The sequence below is a fragment of the Mauremys mutica genome, chromosome 4 (assembly GCF_020497125.1).
Source record: "Mauremys mutica isolate MM-2020 ecotype Southern chromosome 4, ASM2049712v1, whole genome shotgun sequence".
NCBI lineage: Eukaryota > Metazoa > Chordata > Testudines > Geoemydidae > Mauremys > Mauremys mutica.
The window spans coordinates 94849887-94875278 of NC_059075.1; the positions used below are offsets into that span (position 1 = coordinate 94849887).

Below are 25392 nucleotides of genomic sequence, written 5' to 3' on the forward strand. Positions count from 1 at the left end.
AAGGGGAAGGAGAGGAACAAGAAACAAAACCCACCACCAATATGAAACTGCTTTTGGACCATAACATTTGCTTCAGATAACTGAATGACCATTCACAGTGAGCAACAAAGGTCACTTACAGGTAACTGTTCTTTGAGAGTTGCCTCTGAGCAGTCACACTTATAGGTGGGATATGGTGCTCTGTGAAGTTGAGTCAGGGAACCTCAACCAAAGCAGAGTCCATTGAACTATATTAATGCACCCCTTAGTGAGGTCAATGGCCAACATCAATGTATAAGGGAGTTCAGCTATTCCCCCCTCCTCCTCCCTGCCCTCAGTTTTTTCTCCTGGACCATGGAGCCCCAAAATGTGAAGAGAATTCTGAGATAGAAGGGAATGTGGGCAGGAAGCATAAATGCACAAGAGATTCAAACAACAGTTACTAGTAACTTTCCTTAAGGACCTCTGTGCATTCCCACTTGTGGGAGAATCATGAACTTCCTTGTCCACAAGAGCTGAGTGCTTGAGATCTTGTGCTCTGATTTTTTTTCATGCCCTCAGAAATGAGGTGCTAGGAGAAAGAAAAAATCCTCTATTGGAACTGGATACATCTGTTGTCCCTGCAGGAGACTGCTGGCAATGAGAAGGGTGTGAGCAAGCTATCTACCTGAATTGAGCAGGAACTTTCAGATAGGGAGAAAAAGTCCACCCTTCAGTTTTGGTTGAAAGATATCAAACAGGCAATCCTGCTGCAGTGTGTGGGCCATCCTGTTCAGTGGCTCATGGAACCCTTCAATGGTTTCTCCACCAGTAAGTGTTTTCATCTGCTGATGTCTCATTAATAGGGAGGTCATTGTCATCATCCTGTCTGAAGCTGAAGTGGCAATTCCAGTAAGGATAATGAAGCAGGTATGGGAACTGATGGATTTATCAGCAAGGCTGGAGTTCAAGGTGAGGCTTCTGGTTGCATAGTTGCCACTGCCAGCAGAAGTGAAAGTTGTTGTGGCAGAAGCAAAGTCACTGGGACCAGGTGCAGAGACCATGCTGATGCCACGTTTGTGCGGTGAGACAGTCTGACAAACCATATCAAACTGAACAATTAGGGCTCCCTAAGGCACCCCATAGGGAATCCCACCAGCTGGAGGAACCCAGAATTATTCAGATGAGGAGGTGGGGTGTGGAGATCATGAAAGTTCCTCTTCTGGCGTACTGTCAAAGGGAGTGGCCTTGCCCAAACCAATCAAATAATGCAGATGTCTGATTCTCAGTAAATGAATGAGCAAGTAGAACTTGGCTTAATGTCTTAGGCTGCTCTGAACATTCTGAGACTGCAAATGGGAAAGGGCTGCTCTTTCTTCAGACAAGAGAAACTAAAATTAGACTACGCTAAACTAAACAGGGAGATTATACTAAGCAGAAGTAGCAAAGTTCCTAATGCTCCTTGTTGCAGAAGAAAAGGAACTGAGAGAGATAGGGAATACCCTTCCTTATGTACAATAAGATGTTAGTAGTTGACATCACTAGGAGACACTAGTGCAACTCCAGTGGACACGGCTTTGGCAGAGATTCTGTAATTCGACTTCAGGGGGCACCATTCCCCACCCACAAGTGGGAATTCAGAGGACACAAAGAACATCAAGTTCCACTGTGACGACATTAACAACCTGAAGTGTTCTTTAAAATACATATTTTAGATTGTTGCAAAGACGATTGTTAGACATATGTAAATAAACATAACATACACAAATAATGAGGCAATAGAACAATATGATCAGATAATACTGCATCACACTTTCTCCTAGCAATCATAAAATGGTTAGAGTTTTTCAATATATTTCTTTATCTCAAAGAACTAAATGCCAGCCATGGTTAATGAGGCACACAGAGAATGTGCCAATAATTTGTAGAGGTTAGCCAGTGCTACTCATCCCATACTTTCATGAGCTCAAAATTAAGTAAAAGAAAAAATAGAAAATATATTAAATATGAACAAGGATTTAAAAACAAAAACAGTTAACTAAGCAATTCAAATATGTAAAATATCAAAAGTACAAGTTTCATTCAAAGTTCCCTTGCTTTATTAAAGTTTTGCACAAAAAATAAATAAATAAATCTAGAAAACATCTCCACGTTACAAATAATTCTATTGAAAAATAAGAGCTAGTGCCTTCATTAAATCATAGCTCTGCTGATGTATAAGCCTTTGGATAATCTTTTATTGTATTGCTCTTAACTCTTTGCGGGTGTTTGCATATGTATTCTACGTACAGAAAAAGTTACTGAGAGAAATCTGCCACCTTAAATAATTTTTGCATAATTTTGCATAATTTTTGCAGTTTCTTCATGAGGCATGGAATGAAAGTGCAGGAGAGAATTTGTAATAAAACAAACATTTATATCTCCCAAACAAAATAAGGACAGAAGATCTCAAACAATTTCTTAAAGCCCTTATCTAGCTGCTTTTCTGCTAGAAACTTAATTCACTGCTTCTATATGTTCCATTAGGTAGACCACTGGTAGGTCCTTGGCCACAAACACCGCAGTGTAGTTCAAACACCTGCAATGTTACGATCATGACTGGAGAACATACCTGTAAAGTTTTAGTGTGCTGTGGAACATAGTCATATAGAATGGCATATATTCATGCCTAAGTACACAGCAAAGAGCTGCATCAAAGGAACCCATAGAAAGGAAAGGCAGATATATGTGGTGCTGGAATGTGCCATGCATCAGTCTCTTATTTCCTTCATGGCTGCTCAGTATGTGAGTAGTAGGGAATGGTGCAGCTGGGCAATATGCTATGTTCTATGCTATGTAAGGAATTGGGATTGCATACAAGCTAAATATGCTATACTTCAACGGAACTCCAATATAAGATGTGGATGAAAGAAGCGGCAATAATTCCCTCTTACTGGCTTTTATACGATACAGAAGGTGTATGCATGCACAGATGGGATGGATGTCAAAAGGGAGACAGCTAAGGCATCACTTCAGTTCAAAAACATGAGGATGGGGATTCAATACTCTGGTCACACTAAGGCTTGAGCACCACAAATGCCTTTTAAAAACCAAAACCAAAAACACACACACAAAAACCGAAGGAGAAAAGTACCAGAGACATGCGATAACCGAGTTGTAAATGCAAAGCTGTAAGGCCAGGCCAGGCCAGGTCAGGCCTGCTACAGTGGTGAAGTTGGACTACATCTTATAACCTTCCAGATCATAGACACTGTGCTCTCTCCTCTAAACCAGTTGGTATACAATAATGATTTCACCAGGACTCTTGAAACATTAGCTGTAATGAAAACTGTTGTGCCATTTGACAGCCTGTTTTAAGGTTCAGTTAGGAAGAAAACACCAAGACAACAGACCTGGAGGTGACTGAGGACAGACCTGAATAATTATAGCATTAGTTTCTTTAAAACTGTTTTTTTTTAAAGTGCCTAATAAGCTTTTAAATTCCTTGTTAAATTATGTCAATTTTTTGGACCAAAATTCCAATACAAGTGTACAACATTTATGCATCAGTTGGAATCCTACATATCTTTCCAACAACTCTGCAGTCTTCACAGATGCATCAGGCTTGGAAGGGAAAGTTTTCATGCCCAACAGAAAAATACACCTCCATTTTCTGAGTAAATGTACCCTTCATTCACTCATGGTTTATAATACATCAACAACGTGTGGGGAGTTTTACAGGCAAGTTAAAATAATCCCTACTCTAGATAACCTGGATTTGAAATAAGATCACATAAAATGATATTTTTAACCCTGGCTACACAATTTATCACTTCATTTTTTATTAAAACTACTTCAAACAACAGCTTTTGGATAGATCTCTAAATTCATGACTGCCGTATCTTCCATCTTTCTACAGGGATACTGAGTTAGTGTTTGTAAGCAGTTTGAAATCCTCAGATAAAAGATGCTGAATTATTATTTGTAATGCCTAGAGGACAGGGCATTATTGTGCCCTGTATAAACATACAAGTAAGGTAAGTGCAAAGCATTGTTAGGTTTTTGGGGTTTGTTTTGTTTTTAAATAGAAGTGGTCAGATTTCTTCACACATAGCACATTCTGAGCAAAGGATGTGCTGCCAGTAACACTGCCAAGAATGATTATTATACCATTTACCAAAAAGAACAGCATTTGTATAATTATAAAAATCAGATTGGTCTCACATCAATTCCTATAAGAAAAAATAGAAGAATTTAAGAACAGCCATATTGGGTCAGTCCATCAAGCCCAGTATCCTGTTTTCCAACAGTGGCCAGTGCCAGGTGCCCCAGAGGGAATGAACAGAACAGGTAATCAAGTGATCCATCCCCTGTTGCCCATTCCCAGCTTCAGACAAAGAGGCTAGGGACACCATCCTTGCCAATCCTGGCTAATAGCCATTGATGGACCTATCCTCCATGAACTTATCTAGTTCTTTTTTGAACCCTGTCATAGTCTTGGCCTTTACAACATCTTCTGGCAAGGAGTTCCACAGATTCACTGTGCATTGTGTGGAAAAAATACTTCTGTTTGTTTTAAACCTGCTGCCTATTAATTTCATTTGGTGATCCCTAGTTCGTGTGTTATTAGGAGTAAATAACACTTCCTTATTTACTTTCTAACACCAGTCATGATTTTATAGACCTATAGATACAAGGCCTACAGTAATACTGTTTGCACAAAATTTGGGGCAAGTGTTAAACCCCTCCACCATCCCTACTTCTTCCTGAAGTTTTTGTATGACACTGTAACCTAGGTTAACCTAAGAGTTTTAAATTGCTTTTAATTTTTCTAACATTTCCTCCAGATGCAGAAATTCTGATAAACAAAAACAGACACCTCAAGAATAAAAATGTTTAAAGTGCTGACATGATTAAATGAAGCATGTCAGAAAACATGATTTGATCATGTAAAGCAAGACTAAGAATTTGGAAAGAAAATTCTGTGAACACAAAGCTCCTGCTGTTACTTTGATGAACAGTTTGTCGGGAATGTCATACAACTTGTCTGAACTGTAGGAGTAACCTCAAGAAAGTTTTTCTACTTCTGTTAAGATCTTCCTTCTCCTTTGGCAGTATCATACATCAATTACATGACAAAGCATTGCAGAATAAAAATTATAGTGGATTTCTCATTTATAGTATGTCATTATTTGCATATTAGATACCGCAGTTGAACACACACTTCAGAAAATCATTTTAAGTGTGTTAATACTCCAAGACACAGCATAGAAATAGCACATAAAGGACAATGACAAACAAAACACTACTGTGAAGTAGTTACAGGGAGAACAATATTGATGTCAGTTTGACTGTACAGATTTCACCATGTTTGGAAGACTCTGGGCTGCCCTAACTTGTGCCATCTAGTAATGGAAGCCAAAGGCTAGCCAGATGGAGTGGAAAGTTACTAAATGTATACATCAATTATTATAAGAAATTATTATTTGTCTTCTGGTAGCACATAGAGGCTAGAGCCCCACTGTGTTATGCCTTGTACAAACAAAAAAAGAAAGAGATGGTTCTTGCCCCGAACATATTACAGTCTAAGAAATGTTATTGCATGTTATGTGCAAACGGGAGTGTTTTCTTCACTTTTTGCCAATACCTTTTATTGAGACAATTCCACAGTCAAGCAGGTCTGGCATATGTTAAAAAAATCTTAAAATATTCCTACTGGCCAATTAAGAGTCATTTTTTAAAAATTTACTGATGAAAAAAATCTTTGTTTTTCCCAATAATAAGATCTCGATTCTGGGATAGTGAATGACTCATTTATTATATACACTATTTCAACTCTCCACTATGATTGCAATGTAGTTGGAAAATAAATATTTCCAAAAACAGGCTTGCCATATAAATGCAGCAGAGAAGTCTAGAGGATTGTACTGCTTTTGAAGTCTGGAACAATAGAAAGGAAGTAGTAGTTAGACCTCACTCTGTGTAATTTAGTTTTTATTTATTATTTAGCTAAAAATTATATCATTTTCCCACTTCAAAAAGTTAGTCCAATAAAGAAATTAAATATTATAAACTGAACGGAATGTTGAGATAATACAAGTAATTAATTATCTGGAAAAGTCCTGCATATAAGATATGAAACTGCATCATCCACAACAAAATATAAAAATTGTGTGCCATGTTTGTGGAATTTCTCTCTCCACATTCAGTTTATAATAGCAATAACGACCTCAGAGCAGGACATTTCTTAGGGCTTAGTGACTGACTAGCGTTACCAGCCTGAGGCACAGCTCAAAGTCAATTCTTCCTAGACAGTCATTAATCCTCTCGGAATACCCAGCCAGTTGATTGTTATTGCTTATATTAGTAGATCTAAGGTAAAGCTCATGCGATTATCATCTCTACAAGCCTCCACCACCTTTTAGCACTGTCCTCCTTACCACGGTTTCTGACCTGTCAACCTGAGAACAACATCGTGCAATAATGCAGGTAGTATATGGCTGACCGCAGTCCAATACTGATGCAAAAGGGGGTTGGAACGGATATTAACATTGGGGCGCCTTAGTGCTTGTTCTAAAGGATTCATCTTGAAACTCAAATTTAGGTAATACTCTGTAGGAAAAATAAGGATCAAAATATTTTGAATATTTATTATTCCGAGAGAGCCTGTAGTTAGGTCTTGAATTCAAGTTATCCCAACATCACAAGGATTATTCAGATCCCAGAACAAAATAAAATACCCAGACAATGCATTCTCATTACTGGCAGGGAGTGAAAAAGTCTTGAATTCAAAGATCTCTTCTTATTTAGAGATGACTCGACCTTAATAAGCAAGCAAAATCTGGAAAATAATTCAATATTAATATACATTTTCATGTAAACATGGGTTTGTTTAAACAGAGGAACAGGTAAGACAGCGCTAGTCACCATTACCTTGGGCTTCTTCCAGTAATCCTGAGGTAGATATCATACAGGAATGCTGGGGCCTTATGGCTTACAGCAATCCAGTAATGATATAAAAGGTGATTGGAGGTTAGATTTACATTGGGCCGTCTGAAGGCCTGTTCGAGAGGATTCCTCTTGAAAGTGGAAATTACATGGTATTCTGAAGAAGAAAAGTTGTGTAATAGGTTTGATGATAACCATGTAAAATTTAATGGTTTTCAAAGTACATTACAGTAAAGTACTTACTCTTAATGTTACTTCAAATATAAAAACTTTCCTAACATTTCTGCCACCCCACCCATCAACTAAAACAAAATTATGAAACTGTTCAACTTGAATTGCTATTGGACTGTCACTCTTTGTCCCAAGAGGTACTTCATACACCCACAACTCTATTGTTTGTTTTTAATATTGTACTTCACTGTAGCATCTCTCTTTCTGTTCCTCTTTCTTACTTAAGAAAAAACACTACTCAATCTTCTGGTTGTAAACAATTTAAATAAAATAGCTTTGTATACTATATATTTAGCAATAATCCTAATCCTAATCTGTTATAGTACAAATTATTTTAACCTTCCTTTTAATCATATCATAGGCATTTCTAAACATTTGATCTGCATTTCAAAAGACATTTTAACAAATGGTTCACTTCTTAAACATTTAAAGAAAAAACCTGTATTAGGGTTTTATTCTGCATTTCTTGCACATCCAACACTCACTGAGGTCAACAGGAACTTCAGCTGTGAAAGACATGCAGGATTGGGCCCTTAAGAAGGTACATGCATATTTACTTCAGCTTTCTAAACATCTCCCATATTTTTCACATTGTGGTAAGAACACATTTTCTCCAAGGAACCAAAGTAAATTGTGATTTAACTAAGAACCAGTAGTTCTCCAACCAATTTGCTTGGAAGATTAAATGGTCGAAATGTTTTTATTTATTTATATATACTCAGAGAGGGTGTGTGTGTGTGTGTGTGTGTGTGTGTGTGTGTGTGTGTGTGTGTGTGTGTGTGTGTGTGTGTGTGTGTGTGTGTGTGTGTGTGTGTGTGTGTGTGTGTGTGTGTGAAACTGCATAAATAAGAACAAACTCAGTACATAGAAAATCCTTAGAACTAATTTTAAACTAGCTACAGGGCAGTCTGTGAAATGAAATATATAAATATTTGGAATAAATATATTCCAAACCTATTAAAACTTCTGATCATAAAGATAAAAACATATGCATTAAAATGTTAGAAATCTTACATTTTCATATAAGAAAACAAACATTATATGTCTAATATTAAAATACTGCAGAAACAGATTAGACTAATTCAAAGTATGTTAAGAGTTGAAAATAGGTGGCCAAATTTAAGGATTATTTTTCTGTATTTGATACCTCATGTAACTACCTAAAGGTAAAAACAATAACTACATCAATCTGACTACTCAAAAGCAAAGTTGCCATCATACCTCTCAAGTGTGCTGCTCTGTGCAAAATCCATCTCACTTTTGGACTATTGTTCTATTATTTGTTACTTGTATTACTGTAGTGCTTATAAGTCATGAACCAGGACCCCACTGTGGTAGGCACTGTACAGACACAGAACAAGAAGTTCTAGATGCGTTTAGCTAGACTGCCGCTAAACCCAGCGGTGAATACCTTGCCAACATCATGGGGTCTCTACTGCTCCCTGTGATCAGTGCTTTACTCACTCTACCCACGAACTGCAGGCAGATTAGGTTGTGGGAACTATTAGGAAAGCTGTAGGACTTCCACATTTCAGATGAAGGTGGGACTGGGAAGAGCTACTACCAGGAAAATAAACAGTGAATGGAGGGGGAAGAAACAGGGAACAGAGGATAAAATTAAAAAGTGATAGAACACATTGCAAAGTTGAGAGGTATGACAGCTGAATTTCGGATTATAAAAATGCTAACATTTTAAAATCCGTGCTCTCAAGTCCTTTCAGAGAAGTTACTAAAGTTGATACAAGGGCTTTATAAAAATACACATTATCTAACGGCCACATTTTGGGCCTTTTATTATTCAATAAAAAAATTTCTATTGAAGTTTACAGAGAACACGTATAGAAAGAACACAGCATACCAACTTCACCCCAGTGGAAAGGATTGGTGCCACCTGTTGTGCAATTGTACACCATGATGTTTCTTGGTCTGAAAAAACCATCACATATAATTAATTAAAAATAAATTAAAATTTGGTACACAATAGCCCAAACCAGAATTATTTATCCAAATCAGTCTTGTCCCCTGAATTCTGGAGTTTGGATAAGGGGGGGGGACCAATCTAATCACCTTAATTTTATCTCCATACTTCAAGTATTTTTCTTCCCAACAGCTGTTGTAATAATTCCTCTCTCTCTCATGAAACAAATATTTAAGCTTCAACTCTAATATTTATAATTTAAACTGACAGCTATAAGGATCAGGAAGGAATTTCCCCCTCATCTACAGTATTGCACAACTGACTAAACACATTATCAGATACTGGCCATTTGCTTAATGGGCTAATATGGTGAATCCTAAATTCCATAATAGTGTGGGAAAAGCAAACTATAGACGAGCAGTTAATAGATGGTTAGGTTTATAAAAACATCACACAACCACTTTTGGGGCTAATTAAAAATGAACTGCATTGTCACCTGCTATACCTATTAACTCCAGAATACCAAGCTGCAGCCAGTGTTGTGTTGACAACTACATCTACTGGAACAAGATCTGCAACTGCACTGTTGGAGGCTCTCATTGTTCGAAGAATTCCTTTTCCTGCCTTAAATAACAAAAACAGAAGAGACACCAATAAAACATTTCAAGTAATGTGTTTCCTTTCAAAGACAGTTGTATTAAAATGTTTACTTACCGCAATAAAAAGACCACTGGGCCCATTAAAGTTATCAATCCATCCCTATTGTGTAAAGAAACCAAAAGCAATTTCAGTAGAAGTTTACTGAGTTCAACATAGAGTTTGTATTTGACAAACATTTACTGTCACAATTTAAAGGAGACAACATTTTACTTCCTCACTCCTACTTTTGTTTCAAATATAAAAGGTACTTTCAGTTTGCATACCTGTGACAGCATTTAATTAACAGCTACAACTCCTCCAGCAGAAGAGCCACACGCAATTTAACTAGCTCCTCAAAATGAGCTGCTGTGTATTCATTTCTTTCCAAATAAATGGTGGGATTAAAATAATTTTGTAACACACGTTTACAGTTTGAAGGAAGTTTCCTAACAGCAGCTATAAAGTCAAGACATACTTTGACCTGAGAAGTAGATAAACAATTTTGCTGTCCCTTATTAGATTTCTTCCACTTTCTAGAGGAGTCTCAATTTTAAATGCCTACATTCAGTACCAAAAGGAAGGACAATTCTGATTTTGGTGATCTGTAAGAGCTTGAGAAAGATTCTCCTGAGTTAGGAAAACAGCCCCAAAACTAGTCACAAAAGGACTAGCCCAGATTGGGAGAAATGTCAGATAGCATTCAGCTGCTAAAGCAACATCTAAAACACTCCCTTTCCTATGGCTGTCATGTAGGGTGGCTATGAACAGGGGGCGCTCCAGGGCATCTCTGTGCTCTGTTAATCCCCAGTTTCTGTTGCAAGTTGAAGGGGAAATGGGTCAGTAAAGGCATCTCCAGGATCAGGAAGCACAAATGTGGCAAAGAAAAATAAAAGATCAAGGCTTTAGTTTTGCATGTGTTTTAGTCACTTAGAAGTCATGGGAACTAACTGATGAGAGAAACTTCAGTTCTTTATAGATACACAGAAACTCACTGAAGTCAAAACTACTTTCCTCAAGGCTACACTATTTAGTCTCCTTATCAGAAACAGTTCTGGATATATATATAAATATATATATATATATAAATATATATATATATATAAATATATATGAATATATATATATATATATGAATATATATATATATATGAGAGAGAGAGAGAGAGAGAGAGAGAGAGAGAGAGAGAGAGAGTGTGTGTGTGTGTGTGTGTGTGTGTAAAATATCACTTTAGGAAAGCATCATATTCACTCCAGTAGTTCGAACTTAATATACCCTTCCTGCGTTTTAACAAATATTTCTTAATTCGCTTGATAGGCCCATACAATCCAGAGGTCAGAGTAATTTATCCTTTAAATCTATGGGTTTCTTATACAAAAACCTACACACAGAAAGCTGTCAACCAAATTAGGCAGATTTGTAACTCAGTTTGCTATCCACAAGTGACTAAGTTTCAACTTGGATTTCTATAGACTTCTGAACTAGATCCCTAGCAACATAGGCTATCAAGGATGCATGCATAGGTTACAGGTCAAGAAACATGGATTGTAGAATATTCAGAGGGAGGCTCAAAAAGACTTACAGGGAAAGGCTCCTTCCAGCTGGCACCAACAATTGACGGCCGTATAATGGCTATGTTTAATTTTGCACCTTCCTGCTGCACAACATATTCTGCTAAGGCTTTTGTATATGTGTAAGTATTAGGTCTGTCTCCTATCAGTTTTGGAGTAATGTCATTCACTAGACCATCATCCATCCACCTAAAGAATCAAAAAGGACAATTTAAATACTGTACAATTCACTTAAAAGGAGTACATAAGTCTGAAAGAAAGCAGAGAAATTAAAAACAAACTTATCAAGAAAAAAATGCTTATGACTGCCTCATTTATTTCAAAGCAACAATCATAAGAAACTGAAGCTGTAAAGTTCCACAGAAGCAATGTAGACAAAGAATGGCATAAACACAGTAAAGCAAGGAATTTTGCTGTAGTGTTTATTGGTAAGTTTTACAAGTTGCATTAGGAAAAGCTTTGGAAGTAATTTAATACTGCCACTCCAAAGCTCTGTAACAGCCCTAGTGTCCAATACCAGATCATCAATGAATTTTAAAACCCAATAGCCTGATTTTCAGAGATGCGTAGCACCATTTTGCACAAAAGCTAACAAGCATAGCACCTCTGAAAAATCAGTCCTCAGATAAATCAGCACTTTTGACGCTGGTATGCAAGCACATATATGTAGGTTGTACAATAGTGACGTTCTGCAGACAATTTACACCAAGCTCAGTTCTGCAATCTGTACAACTCCCTCAGATTTCACTTATGAGAAACAGTTTCCTTTATTTAGAAGCCAAAGCCTGATCTCATTAGAAGCAAAAAATAACAGTTGAACACTAACAGTATTTAGCCCTTAATGCTCACTCTGTTTAATAAACAGCTCTCTCAGACTGGAGGTGAGTAAAGTGTGGAAGAACTGTACTGAAAGAAGAGTTTGATGTCAATTTCAGGAGACTAAGGGCTGGTCTATATTAGAAATCTTGCACCAATAAGGCTAAATTGATTTAAAACCCACTACACTTAAAAACAGATTTAAAAAAAAATCACTTATCTCAAAGCAACATGGGTACAAGCAATTTAAACCTGCAAGTGTGTCTAAAAATAAGGGCTTGCACTGGTGTAGCTTATTTAGTTATTCAGGTTAAAGTTTTCTTACACAGACCAACCCCTTTATGTTTAGAAACATTGCAATGTGCTAAATAAAAGTTTATTTTGTGAATTGTGTTAAAAATCTGAAGGGTTATTTTTGAAGGAAGAAGAATTTACAGGAATTATTAAATGGCAATATAAAAAGAAAATGGATACAAAATTGATCTCTGATCAATACAAGATTTCTCAAAAGCAACAGATCACTGCACAAGAAAACCCACAACTGAATGTACTGTGCACCACCACATTTCCAGAAGTTCAATTGCAACACAAAAATTGATAGACAAAATAAAATAATATCCAGTAAAATCCCAGAACTGCTTGCAAACTTGGTTTAAAATAAAAGCAAAACATACTTTTTAACACATATCAATTCACAATTAATTCTCCCCCATTTTTCTGTAGTGCATTAATTCATACCATATTTAAAAAAAAAAGAAGTGAGGGGACAGTGCATATTTGATACACAATTAGTGGACTTGGCCCATTAGTTATGGCTAATGACGAGACTGCCATCTTCAAGATTTTATATTGCCACTTTTCTGCCTACCCCCTTCTCATTTAATGTTTACATTTTCTGCTACATGCCAGCTATATACGTTAAGTTATTTCCCAATTTTCTTGGCTCTTCCAAGATGATGTTAAACATAGTTTTTCCAAATAACATAATGAGCAAGGTGAAAAACCCTCCTATAGGCATAGGCTCAAACTGAGAGAAGTCATGTTAGTTGGTGTGTAATGAAGGCCTGTCTGAGCATAGAAGTATTACCAGTTTAAATTAAATCAATTTTTAAAAAATTTAAAAAGACACGCCTTTAGTTAAACCGGTGCAACTGTGTGCGTGTAGACAAGGCCTGAAAGCTTCCTTACACCTACTTAGATCACCTTACAAGGGAGCCTAAAATGGTGTAAGTTACATACTAAACATTTAGAAGGTGAAAACTGAAATAGACTACTTCTTACACCTTGTCTAGACTTGCTGAATATATTGGTATCTATTAAAAACGAGTTTTAAACACCTTTAAAAATCAGCTAGTTTTGGCAAAATCAGGGGAGACCATAACCAGCTATCATGTTTTTAAAAGGTATTAAAAGCTGTTTACATCAGGTTTTCCATAAATTTTGAGCCAGAGAAGGGACCACTGTACAAAAAAGGCCACAGAACATTTAAACAACACTTAAAACACTGAACACTCTTTTTAGACTAGGAAAAAAGATGTTTAAGGCCTTTTCTGTACACACTCCTCTTGCTTTACCCTTCTCTTCTGGCTCCTTAGTATTAGTTACAATTTAGGTCCCCTTACATTTAGTGAATCAAATCCAGATATGATGTGCAAGGGTGTATGTAATTCACACTTTAGTAGGTAGGCCTGGATCTACAGAGGGTTAAAAAAATAAAGCAATCTAAAGGGAACCTAATTTGGTGCATTTTAAATGTTTTTCAAGGTGCGGGACAGAAAGTTACAGTAAACTACAACTTAGTTTAGCCCATAAAGATCCCTTCCCATGCTTTTATATGCAGTGCTCTCCAGCTCTTGTCTTTGCAGCGAGCACTGAAAAGGTAGCAATCCCGCCACACTTGGGCCCAAATTCTGCCTTGCCATGTACACATGCAAACCCCTAATATATTTAATGAGAGCTGCACACGCATCAGGGGAATCTCATCCTTATTTTCCAACCCTTTACTTCATCTGAATGCTTCCCCTGTTTTTTAAACTTAACCTAGTCCTGAAGATTCTTGCACTGTAACAGCATACTGCACAAATGGGATACCACCCTTCCTTCAGGGGAGGGACCTGGAGAGAAAACCACAAGTAACGTTTCTAAGGGAAATTATGGTAGCACAGGCTTATTAACAAGCGGCTCACAGCCCATCCCCTGCTTACAGATCTTTTGGATGCATGTTTCTCTGCACCATGTCACAGAACAATGGCTGCCAATGTTTTTTGGTCCATTTTCTTCCATCTTATTTGTTTAGCACCTATTTAGGGTTTTTTTATTTTTTTAAAAAGAACCAACTTTTATACCTTTTCCTGTGTTTTGTGGCCCTGCTTCTGTTTCCCATTCACTAGTAGGCCACACACAGTTTGAACCAGGACTGTCTCAGTGAGTCTGTGGTGTTCTTGTGGAGTCACTGAGTGCTGCAGGTTCCCTGGTTGCTGCCTTCACTTTCAGCCCAATTTACATGAACTACTCCTGTACCCACATTAGTGCCTGCTGTACATTCAAGCAGCCGTCAAAAAGCTACTCACTCCTTGACCCACATCCACTAGAGCACATTTGCAGTATGCACGCATAGGAGAGCATGTTGCACTGCCAGTCAAATGACCCCATATCCTTTTCCCTTTTTCAACACCCCCAGTGCTTTTCTCCACATCCCCAAGTTTGTCCTTCAGCTGAATTCTGCAGGCAATTGTCCAGGTTTTCAGACAGTGTTTATATGCAGTAGCAGACCAGCAGAAATTACACTGAGTCCTCCTCTACCAACAATACTCAAGTAACAGTAAAGGAATTGGTTTCTAGCTCTGCATTTCTGAAAAACATGATTTTCAACCAATATATAACTCCCATAACTAGTTATAGATTTATAAGTGTGCTGTTAACTAAGTATCTTGTTCTGGGTGCCAAACAAAGAAAGGGATAAATTATTCTTTAACGTACCCATCTATAGTTCTAGTTGATTACCTGAGGAGCACATATGCATGTGCTATAAAGCCGAAATGATAATCTGATCTAATCCATTTGATGTGAGTATTCCAGATATTTTCCAGAAGAGTCACACATCAAAAAAGGCCAGAGATTGTGTGACACTTGTGCTGGCTTAGTATCATCAAGTGGTTAGGTTCCAACCAAACTAGGGGTTGTGGCAGCTGGTGGAATGTAACATACACTGCAGTGAAGCATGGAACTATTTTTTTTTGTGGTGGTATGTTCCTAAATTTATCTTGAAAAATAACGCATTCTCCTTCCTTCCAAGCCACGCAATGCTTAGACTTCTTATGCTTTGAATAAGCAATTTCTACTGTATTTCACACAAGAAGTGTTTTTATTTACATAGTCCCAACATCTAACACATCAAGAGGTTGCTGAGTTACTTCCACATTTAAATAGCTATCACAAGGAGAGGTACTTATGTCTAAGCCTCTGAGCACCAGTCTCAGGAACATGGGAGTAACTCCCCTTTATACAGAATGACATCTGGCAACAGGATTACCCAACACTAACATTAAAAATGAAGGAAGTTATTTATTAGAAAAAGTACCAAATGCACACAGTATTCATTTTGACATGCATTTGGTACACAGGGTGAAAGGATTTAAAATTAAAGTGATTTAAGTCACCAATTTTAATTATGGTTTAAATCAGTAAGTAGGAAACCTTGATTTAAATTGATTTTAATCTTGTTTTGCATTTGAATTTAGTTATTTACCCTAAAAGAATGTTTAGTCTCCTGGTTGGTAATCATTAAAATGAGATTTGCAATTAACTATAGCCTTTATAAAAATTTTGTTACTTTTTGATTACCAGGATACCTTACATTTAACTCCATATTTTAAGAAATTATATAGTTTAATATACATTTAGTCTGTCTTAATTTTTACTTTATTTTATCATGTTAAGAAATGCATCATTCATCATTTTCTATTTATTCAATTTTTTAAAATAAACTCCTGACTTGTGTCAAACTCCATTTGGATAGAAAGTAAAATTCAGTTAAAATGTACAAACAACAACATTTTAAAATTATGTATTTAATAAACAACATCAAATGCACCGGGTACCTAAGAACAAAATTTATTAAAATATGTTTTGCATTTAAAATTGATTATTAAAAAAGAAAAGATGATCTGTAGTTAGTAAATTGAATTGATTCTTGAGGTGACTAGAAACACTTCAGCACTAGGAGATCTCATCCTTTCACACCTCTGTTTTATGCACAGACTAAGAGAAAAAAGCTTTCCTACCTTTTTTGATTCTCAATCACTCCGTTTCTTAATTTTGAATCAATTGGTCATGAAACTGAAGTAGTTGCATAAACTGAAATGAAGAATATTCTCTCTGCCCTTGCAGAAGAGAACACTACTGTAAAAAACAGGTTTAGCATTTCAACTAACTGTAATTTCAGGTGCCGAGTGACTATCACCAGTTCAGCAGTATGACTTTCTTTACAAGGTCAGTAGCAAACATTGTACTGCTTAATTTTTCTTTTTTTGATTTGTGCTTTTAAAAATATTACAACAAATTGGCAGTAATAATTTCAAATTAAAAATTAAATGTTTATTTTTAAAAAGGGAAAGTAAATAATTTTTAATACCATTTTTTCCCACCATGCTTGTACAGCATCTCTCATCTGAGCATTTCAAAGCATTCTACAAAAGGCCAAGCATCATAATTCCTACCTCACCGATGTAGTATCATGACCAGTATACAGCTGGGGAAACTGAGGCATTGAAAGGCTAACATACATCGTCATGGTCACACAAAAGCAGCAGCAGAACCAGAAATACATTTCATCTCTCTCAATATCCCTCCCATATTCTGATGCTGCCTTCTTTTCACTTTAGATGCATATATTTATTCATGAAACCTAAGCATCAGCTTTGAAATATTTAGGCTTCTGGAAACAGGTTCAAATTCTGTGAAATTCAATTCAGGCCTTAATTCTTTAAGATAGATAATGGAGTATCATTAAAATGTGTTCTATAGAGGACTTTTTCATGGTAACTTAACACTGAGGTCTTACCTATTCTACCTGGGCACTGAAGACCCCTGTTTGGGTCTTAAGGAAGAAAGATTTATACAACATTTTGATAACTGTTGTTAATACTAATTATGCAGTCACTTGTGATGCCACAACATATGTTGCCTTACACAAGACCCTTATCAGTTATTAAAATAAAAAAAGTCTTTCCCCACTCAACCAGCTTTTAGTTTTGCCAAGTTTTTCACACATTAAATTAGTTACATGCTAGATTCCTACCAGCCCAACACCTTCTTCCCTGTATAGGCAGTTAAAAAATTTAAAAAAGTAATTCTACACTTCCATGTGTAAGCTCCCAAATAGTCAACTTCTATAAACTGATGTGAGGATTAAGCTCATTTCAAGACTCTGATTTTACAGAGGAAGTTAGTGCAAAGAGAGTACAGTGATCATTTAGATATATTTAGTTTTTTCTAGTTGGTAAAGCTAAATTTCTAATTTCGTAACTCAATTATCCATATCCTGTCTGTCCTTATGTTATCGGGTTAATACATAGTACTTTTATCTGTAGCTTCAGATTAGCCCAATAATGCACGCAATCAACTTACTTCAAAAAGGATTCACAATCTTTCATTACCCAGGCTTCTAGTTACTTGGACAAAATCCAGCAAAGCTGCAGTAGAAAGCAGTGTCTTATTTCTGCATTTAAGTGCATGCTTGTCTGAACTCTGATCCAATAGCCTTTCAATCAAGTGCTAAACAGACTATCCAACCCCTAACTTTGTCTATGAAGTATTCACAGCACAGTTAATCCATGCCTTCAGATTCATAAAAAAAAAATCTGAGAATTTCTACAAGTGTTTCTTGATGCTCCAAAATAAGAAAAATGGCAAATGCATTCCTGTGAAAAAAGTTTTCCTACACTATATTTATTATTTCTATTACTTCTGCCATAACAGACAGCCTTTTTGAAAGGCTCATATTCTACCCACCATCATCCGCCACTTTACATTTAAGAGATCAAGTTGAGATCCAATTAATTAGAACCTAATAAAAAAAAAAAATTTGGACAGTTACCTTAAAGAGAAAAATTGCCACAAAAATTGATAGGGGAGTCAAGGGCAGTTACAATTCTTGAAATTACTTTGAGGAAAGATATCAACTTGAAATCTTTTTGGACCTACATTTATTGTAGAAGTAAACAGTGAAAATGGTCAAGAAAAACTCAAATTTATCTTCAATATTTGTTACAGTAATCTGAGGTTACATACAGCAAAAATTACACCTTTGTGAAATTTATTACACGGATGTCCCTTTAATTACTATCCATGGGTATTCTTTATTCTCTTTACTAGAATCAGATTCTCTTTTCTCCCCTACTGAAATCCAGGCTACTAAACCTTACGTTTTATTCCAACTCACTCAAGCTTTTTGTCTATCCTCTGCAGCAGCTTCAGAAGATTAACCCACTAGAACCTAGGACTAGTTACAGTTGGCTAAATGAAATCTTTTGTGCACCTTACAGATGGGCAGCTAGTTTTGGCTTGTTTACTGCTTTTCCGACTTGATGCTAGGTCTCAAACTTTACTGTATTTGCCACAACTATACCACACATCTGAGTCAGAGGGAGTTTACCCTTCATATAGTTTTGTTTTATTCATTGAAGTTTGTTGGGCAGGAAGTATACTGTATTTTCACAATTGGAAGGGGGCTCTGTCTGTCTGCTCTCCAGCTATCCCCTCAGAGTAGTCAGAAAAACAGCAAGGGATTAATGAAGAACAAGTTTAGTTTTGGCTATTTCTGACATCAAGAGGTTCTAATACAAAGAGCAAGAGGTTACCCTTCGGTCACACTTGCCCATCACTACAACCATTCATGGCCAGGTTCAATTCTTGAGTCCAAATTTGATTTTTTTTAAAAACTACTCTTATTTCAAATACAAAAAAAAACCCCACTGATCTTCAATTTCTTTTAACGAGATGATGCCTTAGTGAATTGGAAACTGAAGTTTAAAGTATTCTAAAGTTGCATGGCTTTAGGAAAACAAAGATTTGTTTGGTTTGAACTTTAAGTTTTGCTATATTTTATGTTTACATGCTAGAGTATAGACATTTAACTTTATACTGAATTGCTAAATAATAGACACTATCTTTTTATTAGGATTGCTTGAGGGGGTTTTATAGGGTTGCTAGAGCTTTAGAAAGTTTTAACTTTTGGCATCTAATTGTATGTTTAGTTTGAGATATTCAATATTTATCATTTGGCTTCGAGGAGGTAGTACTCTGTATGGAAAAACAGACATTTCTCTCAATTCTTGAGTAAGTGATCTAAAATAAGTCACGACCTTCCTATACCTTAGTTTCCTCATCTGTAAAATGGAGATAATTGCCTCACCCGTGTTGTAGTTTTTTTATATTATGCTTTTCAAAGCCTTTTATCAATGTGTAATAATACTGGAAAAGAGAACAGCAAGTGGGTGTGGATTAGTCAGGAAAAAACTATAAAGATTCAAAACATACTCTAAAGAACCTATCAGTTTCTTGGGGTCAACAGGGGGTGGATATATGATTTCTTCAATGTGCTTTCGATTGCAATAAGCATATGCTGTTGAAACATGCATGAACACCTCCAAATTCTTCATTCGCTGGGCCAAGATGACGAGCTGTTGTGTGGCAATCACATTTAACTGAACAGCATCTCTGTTAAAGAAAATAAACAAATGAAGATGAGTAAGAGTAATCATGTCAGAGAATCATAAATTGAGGTGAAAAGTCTCATGTGGTCATCTATTCACATCCCCCTACCAATGCAGACATAACATTTTCCCACATCTTGTCCAGTTGATTTTTAGGTGTCCCTAGAAATGGCTTGCACCACTTTCCTTGTAAGACTGTTCCAGTCTTAGAACCCATAATATGGAAGTTTCTAAGTACTCAGTCTAGTTTTCACTAATTTCATGCCACTGTTTTTAGTTCTATCCTTGTGTACCATCTAAAAAAAAATTCCTCTGCTTACATAGCATACACTCTAGTCAAGTTATTAAACTTCTTTATTTTCCTAAAATAAAATCCTTCTCAACTAAAAACAAGGGAGTGAAAAATGTGTATATGACAATCTATAATGCTAGACTCTCTTGCTTCCTTCACCTCTCACCCTCACACAAAGTGTCTAACCCGGTATCAATAGATATTCATATATAAACCTGCAGAGCCATCCACATCAGGCAGTTAACACATCAAGCTGGGCAAGATCTGCCCTGGTCAATACTTCAGTGGGAGGTCTCCAAAGACTTCATGTTGGCAAGTCAATAGGTGAAACTCTCCCTTCTGAGTCAGTGCTCAGATAATAACCAGATATGCGGGGGAGGGTTGGGGGCAGGATGGGCATTATGTTAGTCATGGGGGTCTTGTATAGAGGAAGGCAACCAAAGATACCAAGGTATTGATTGCTTCTTATTAAAATTTCCATGGCACTTTCCGAAAGGCTAGGGATGAATCCAACTTTAATTTAGCTAGTATCTGGGCTGTGACTTTCTGGATACACAAATTTCACCTATAAAATTTCACATAAGTAAGGTGTTCTTTCCATTTCTATTATATTACTATGGGCTGTTGCCTTCCTCCCCTGAGTGGCATTTCAGTAATACGTGGACTATTTATAAGGCTGTCAAAATTCTGTTGGAATAAAGTGCTATATTAACATTGAATACAAGTTTGAGGGTTTTTTGGGTTTTTTTGCTTTAACATAAGTAGAGTTACATAGAGATGAGTTTTTCAGTAATCTCATATCAATTTTTCAAACATTGCACCCCATTGCAGCAAAAGCACAATCATTTTACAAAATAATAATAAATAATAATATAATAATAGGAGCTATACCTATCTCCTAGAACTGGAAGGGACCTTGAAAGGTCGAGTCCAGCCCCCTGCTTTCACTAGCAGGACCAAGTTAAATGTTATCTTAACAAGTATTAGATTTTTTCATAACCTATTTTGGCTTCAATCTTCAGCGTTTTCAAAAGACCAAAAGAATTGACCCATGGAAAATTCCCTGCATTTCTAACTTAGGAAATGGAAAAAGTTCTGAAACAAAGTCCAAACATGTTCTGTGCTTGCTTTTTAGTTCAGAAGATGAATATTTTGAGCTTGAGTCAACTCTCTGGGTGCAGGAGAGAGATGAGGCAGAGACTCAACAGCAGGGGAATTAAGTTCTGACCAAGGGCTTCCTAGGGGGACTTGTCAGCGAAGACTGCCCAAGAGAAATATCAGTTCAGCACACTTCCAGTAGCCCTTCCCAGCCAGCCCCGTTCACTTGTGTTCTGCTTCAGGAGATTCCAGACCTGCCAGCAGAGTGGAAATTACAGGAGGCTTGAGGCATTATGTCCCCAATCCAGAAGGATTTTTCACCACTAAAGGCCTCTGTAAACCTAGCTCTTTAGCTAATTCCTATGTTGGTGACACAAGGGAACTGCTTAATTAAAAGAATTTGTGAGAAGCAAGTATAGAAAGGGGGTTTGCTCATTTTCATCATGTAGCATTCCCAGAGGGCCATGATCAGTATTTGCAAGGACTCAGAAATGAGGGGGTCCTAACCCTGCCTTTCACTCTTATATAGCTAAGTCTCTTTCCCTCCTCCTCCCTGAAGAGATTTCTCATATAGCAATAAAAGTCAAAAATGTACTGTAACATTTCAACATTAAAAAAAATTTCTACTAAAAATGGATATACCAAAGCTTACTTTATCTCTTTTGCTTTTGTTAGTCCTTTTCTTCTACAAGAGTCTTTTCTTCAAGCTTTCAGTAGTTTTCCCTCAATCTCTTTAGAAATCTTCCTAGTAGTTTTCGCCTCACTCTTCCCCTTATTTCTTATTTCTCCCCACACTTCCTCTAATGTGTATTGCTACCCCTCTGCCATTACTTTCTCCTTCCACCTCACCACATACATCTTCTCTTCCCCTGCACCCACCCTTAGCATATATTTGATTCTCTGACCCCACTGTCAGATGAAGCAGCAAGAGCTAGAATTTTATCCCCATACTCTCAGAATGAGAACATTTTTGTTCTCAGTACACCCTTACCTTCCAAAAAGGCTGACCATGAAATTACATATACCTGTGCACTCTTTTTATGACCTGGTTCATAAAATGGGTGGTGGTTCAGCTCAACTGCTGAGCCAGATGAATCTTGCTCTAGCCCATCCACATCTATTTGTTATCCACCAGCTAGACATATATCAGGAGCCATCACAGCAGGAGCTCACAAGACACATGAAGGTGCCAAGACCAGTACAAGCAGCAACATTACTTAACTTCCTGTACACCTTGTGCCTGTACTAAGCCTGGGGACTGGCATAATCTTCATATTGGTCTTTCCGCAATGATGGACCTTTATATTTATTCTTTAAATCCTAAGGGTTAAAACCTTCTTGGGGAGTTTCCTTATACAGAGGAAAAAAATTAAATTGACTATATGCAGTGAAACTCAGGAAAAACCAAGGGGTTTTTTTGTTTGTTTATAAAATTTTGCAGATAAATGTTATTTTCAAGCTGGTGTCCCCTTGAGGAATACACTAATATAATTAAGTTACATTAGGGTGGTTTTTTTTTTTCATATCAAGCTTTATACTCACCTCAGTGTTTCATTGAATCTGACTGTAGCAGCACAATGGAATACAATATTAATGCAGTCTATGAGCTTTTCTTTGTCCTGCTCACTAAGGTCCAGTTCAGACTGCGTAAGTTCACTAGGAACTGCTATTATTTTCTCTTTAAATTCAGGCTGTTCATCTCTTAACCTGTCAAAGAGCTGTCAAAAGAAAATCAGGACTAAAAATAAAAATTCACACAAAGATTTCAGAAATGAGTTGTTTTTTTATGTAGCAGGAAAAGGGGCAATTAACTAAAAATATTTTCTGCCTATAACATGGAGTTATACTTCCCTCAAACATAATGGATATTAAAAATATGATTGTAAAATTTCATATCACATATCAGTACAAGTTGGGACGGGCAAGTTATTCAACTGGCAAAGCAGCCAGTGAATTTTGCAGGTCATTCCAAGTTAATGATAAAACTGAACATGCATGATGTTTTATTTTATTTTTTTAAACTTTATTTATTGGAACTACTTTTCCTGTCCTTAAAGCTAAACTCCTTAAGCTCCCACAAGTCCAAATGCTCAGGGCTCCAACAGAGCCATAGAAAAGCATCTAAAAATTAACTAAAGTAGCTATAGTCAACTTACAGTCTACTATCTCTGGCCCATTCAGGGCTAAAAAGCAAAACATTTTACCCCATTTTCCACTGTATAATACTGCAGTCTAGAAGTGAGAGGATTCCAGATATCAGTCTTTAATCCCATGACATTTAGGTCTAGAAGATGTGTTGATGACCCAAGAATGAACACACGCCATGGGCTTAAGCCAGGTGTCATTCTGGGGAAAATTTCACAATTGAGAAAGAATGAATAAAAACCCCACTTCTCTTGCAGTTAGTTGCAAAAGAGACGGGAGGATTTAAGATTGCTCAATGGGTTGGAATGTCAGAGTAAATCCCATAAACAACAATTTAGTAGGCAGATGAAAAATGAGGCTGTTAGAGAGGCACAATAAATGTGTTAATCACATCTGTATTTTAATCGCATGGATTACCACCATATAATTTGGTGTATTACATACAAATACAAAATCCTTGTCTTTTTTCCCCTCCATTAGATGCCCAGAAAATTTACAGGGGTAACAAACCATAGCATGTGGAACTTCCATTGCTGTTAGTTTTAATGTATCAGTACAACAGAACCATAGCGTTTACGTCAATATCCCAGTCAGACAGGAAGTTCAGTTTAGATTAACATCAGTTTGAACAGATCATAATATCAAAATGTTTTAATCCAACATCACATTAACAAAAATGAAAGAAGCCTCCAGTTAGGTAGCAGCTACTACTACTGAAAGTGTTGTTTAAAGACTGAGCTTTCAAGGTTGAACTTTCTATGAAAAGGGGGGATAACTTTGCTAAGACACCTAATTTTGCAAAACAAGTAATGGTGAAGTCTATGCTTTTCAAATACTACTTTTTGAACATATAAAGTGCTACTGGAAATCAGAGTTAAAGATGTCAGATGCTGTGTAGCAAAGAACGTCTCTAGACTAGTGGCGAGAACCATGTGGCCCATTGGGGTAATCTGATTGCAGGCCGTGAGGTATTTTGCTGATGTTGACTGTCCACAGGCATGGCCCGCCACTGATCCCAGTGGCTGCAGTTCGCCGTTCCTGGCCAATGGGAGCTGTGGGAAGCGGCAAGCCACAGGGACCAACGCAGATGGTCAACGCCAGCAAAATGTCTCGCAGCCTGCAATCAGATTACCCTGATTGTCTACAGGTTGCTCACCACTGCTCTAGACATAAAACTTTGTGCTGAGTTCTTCACATTTATACAGACACATCAGAAGCTATTTGGTCAATCTGAGACTTCTTCGAGCTAAAAACACAACTGCTATTCTTGTCTATACCATTATATAGGTCAGTGCATGGTAGTAGCGTAAAGCTGAAAAGAATAAAAAAGGAAAGACTCCTTAGTTTCTATAACCAAATGGCAATTGAAACAGTAAATGAAATCCAATGAAGTGGCTAAGCATCTGGCTAGGATTTAAATGCTCCTGAACTCTTGATTCCTGTATCCCCAGAAGGAATTGAGAACAACAGCCATGCTTCTGGATTTAACAGAGGTTCTTTGTTCCTCAAAGTTACTTCAATTGGAGTAGGAGAGAAGTTGGCTGAATGCCAATATAGTTACACTGAAGGCATGAACTGATAGTAAATCAGTTTTCTTTAATCAGTTAAAATGGGGAGGAACTGGCTGAGAATTTGAAAGTGGAAGGCAGCTTAGGTGAAAGTTTTCATGAAATGGTAGAGCTCATGATTCTAAGGAATGGTAGGAGGGAAAACAGCACAATAAAAACAATGGATTTCAAAAAGGCAGATGTTAGCAAACTCAGGGAGTTGGTAGGTAAGATCCCATGGGAAGCAAGTCTAAGGGGGAAAAACAGTTCAAGAGAGTTGGCAGTTTTTCAAAGAGCAAACTACCCCACTGAGTAGGAAAGTTAGAAAGTATGGCAAGAGACCACCCTGGCTTACCCAGATCTTCAATTTTCTGAAACTCAAAAGAGTCCCACAAAAAGTAGAAAATAGATCAAATTACAAAGGATGAATGTTAAACACCACAAATATGTAGGACAAGATTAGAAAGACCAAGGCACAAAATGAGATTAAACTAGGTAGAGACGTAAAGGGTAACAAGAAAACATTCTACAAATACA

General features: G+C 36.9%; 1 protein-coding gene across 5 annotated transcripts in view; it reads right to left on the minus strand.

Moving 5' to 3' along the window:
- Positions 1-25392, minus strand: part of FAR1 (fatty acyl-CoA reductase 1) — an 88623-nt gene that overhangs the window by 18595 nt on the left and 44636 nt on the right. Inside the window, exons 3-9 of one of the 5 annotated variants that reach the window (XM_045014738.1) lie at positions 22706-22881; positions 19598-19777; positions 11254-11431; positions 9749-9793; positions 9531-9658; positions 8975-9042; positions 6378-6549 (exon numbers count right to left, since the gene is read on the minus strand). In XM_045014738.1, coding sequence (XP_044870673.1) covers positions 6378-6549; positions 8975-9042; positions 9531-9658; positions 9749-9793; positions 11254-11431; positions 19598-19777; positions 22706-22881 — 947 coding nt within the window. Of the gene's footprint in view, positions 1-6377; positions 6550-6870; positions 7043-8974; positions 9043-9530; positions 9659-9748; positions 9794-11253; positions 11432-19597; positions 19778-22705; positions 22882-25392 lie in introns of all 5 variants that reach the window. The other 4 variants (XM_045014740.1, XM_045014739.1, XM_045014737.1 and 1 more) reach the window with 4 other exon arrangements.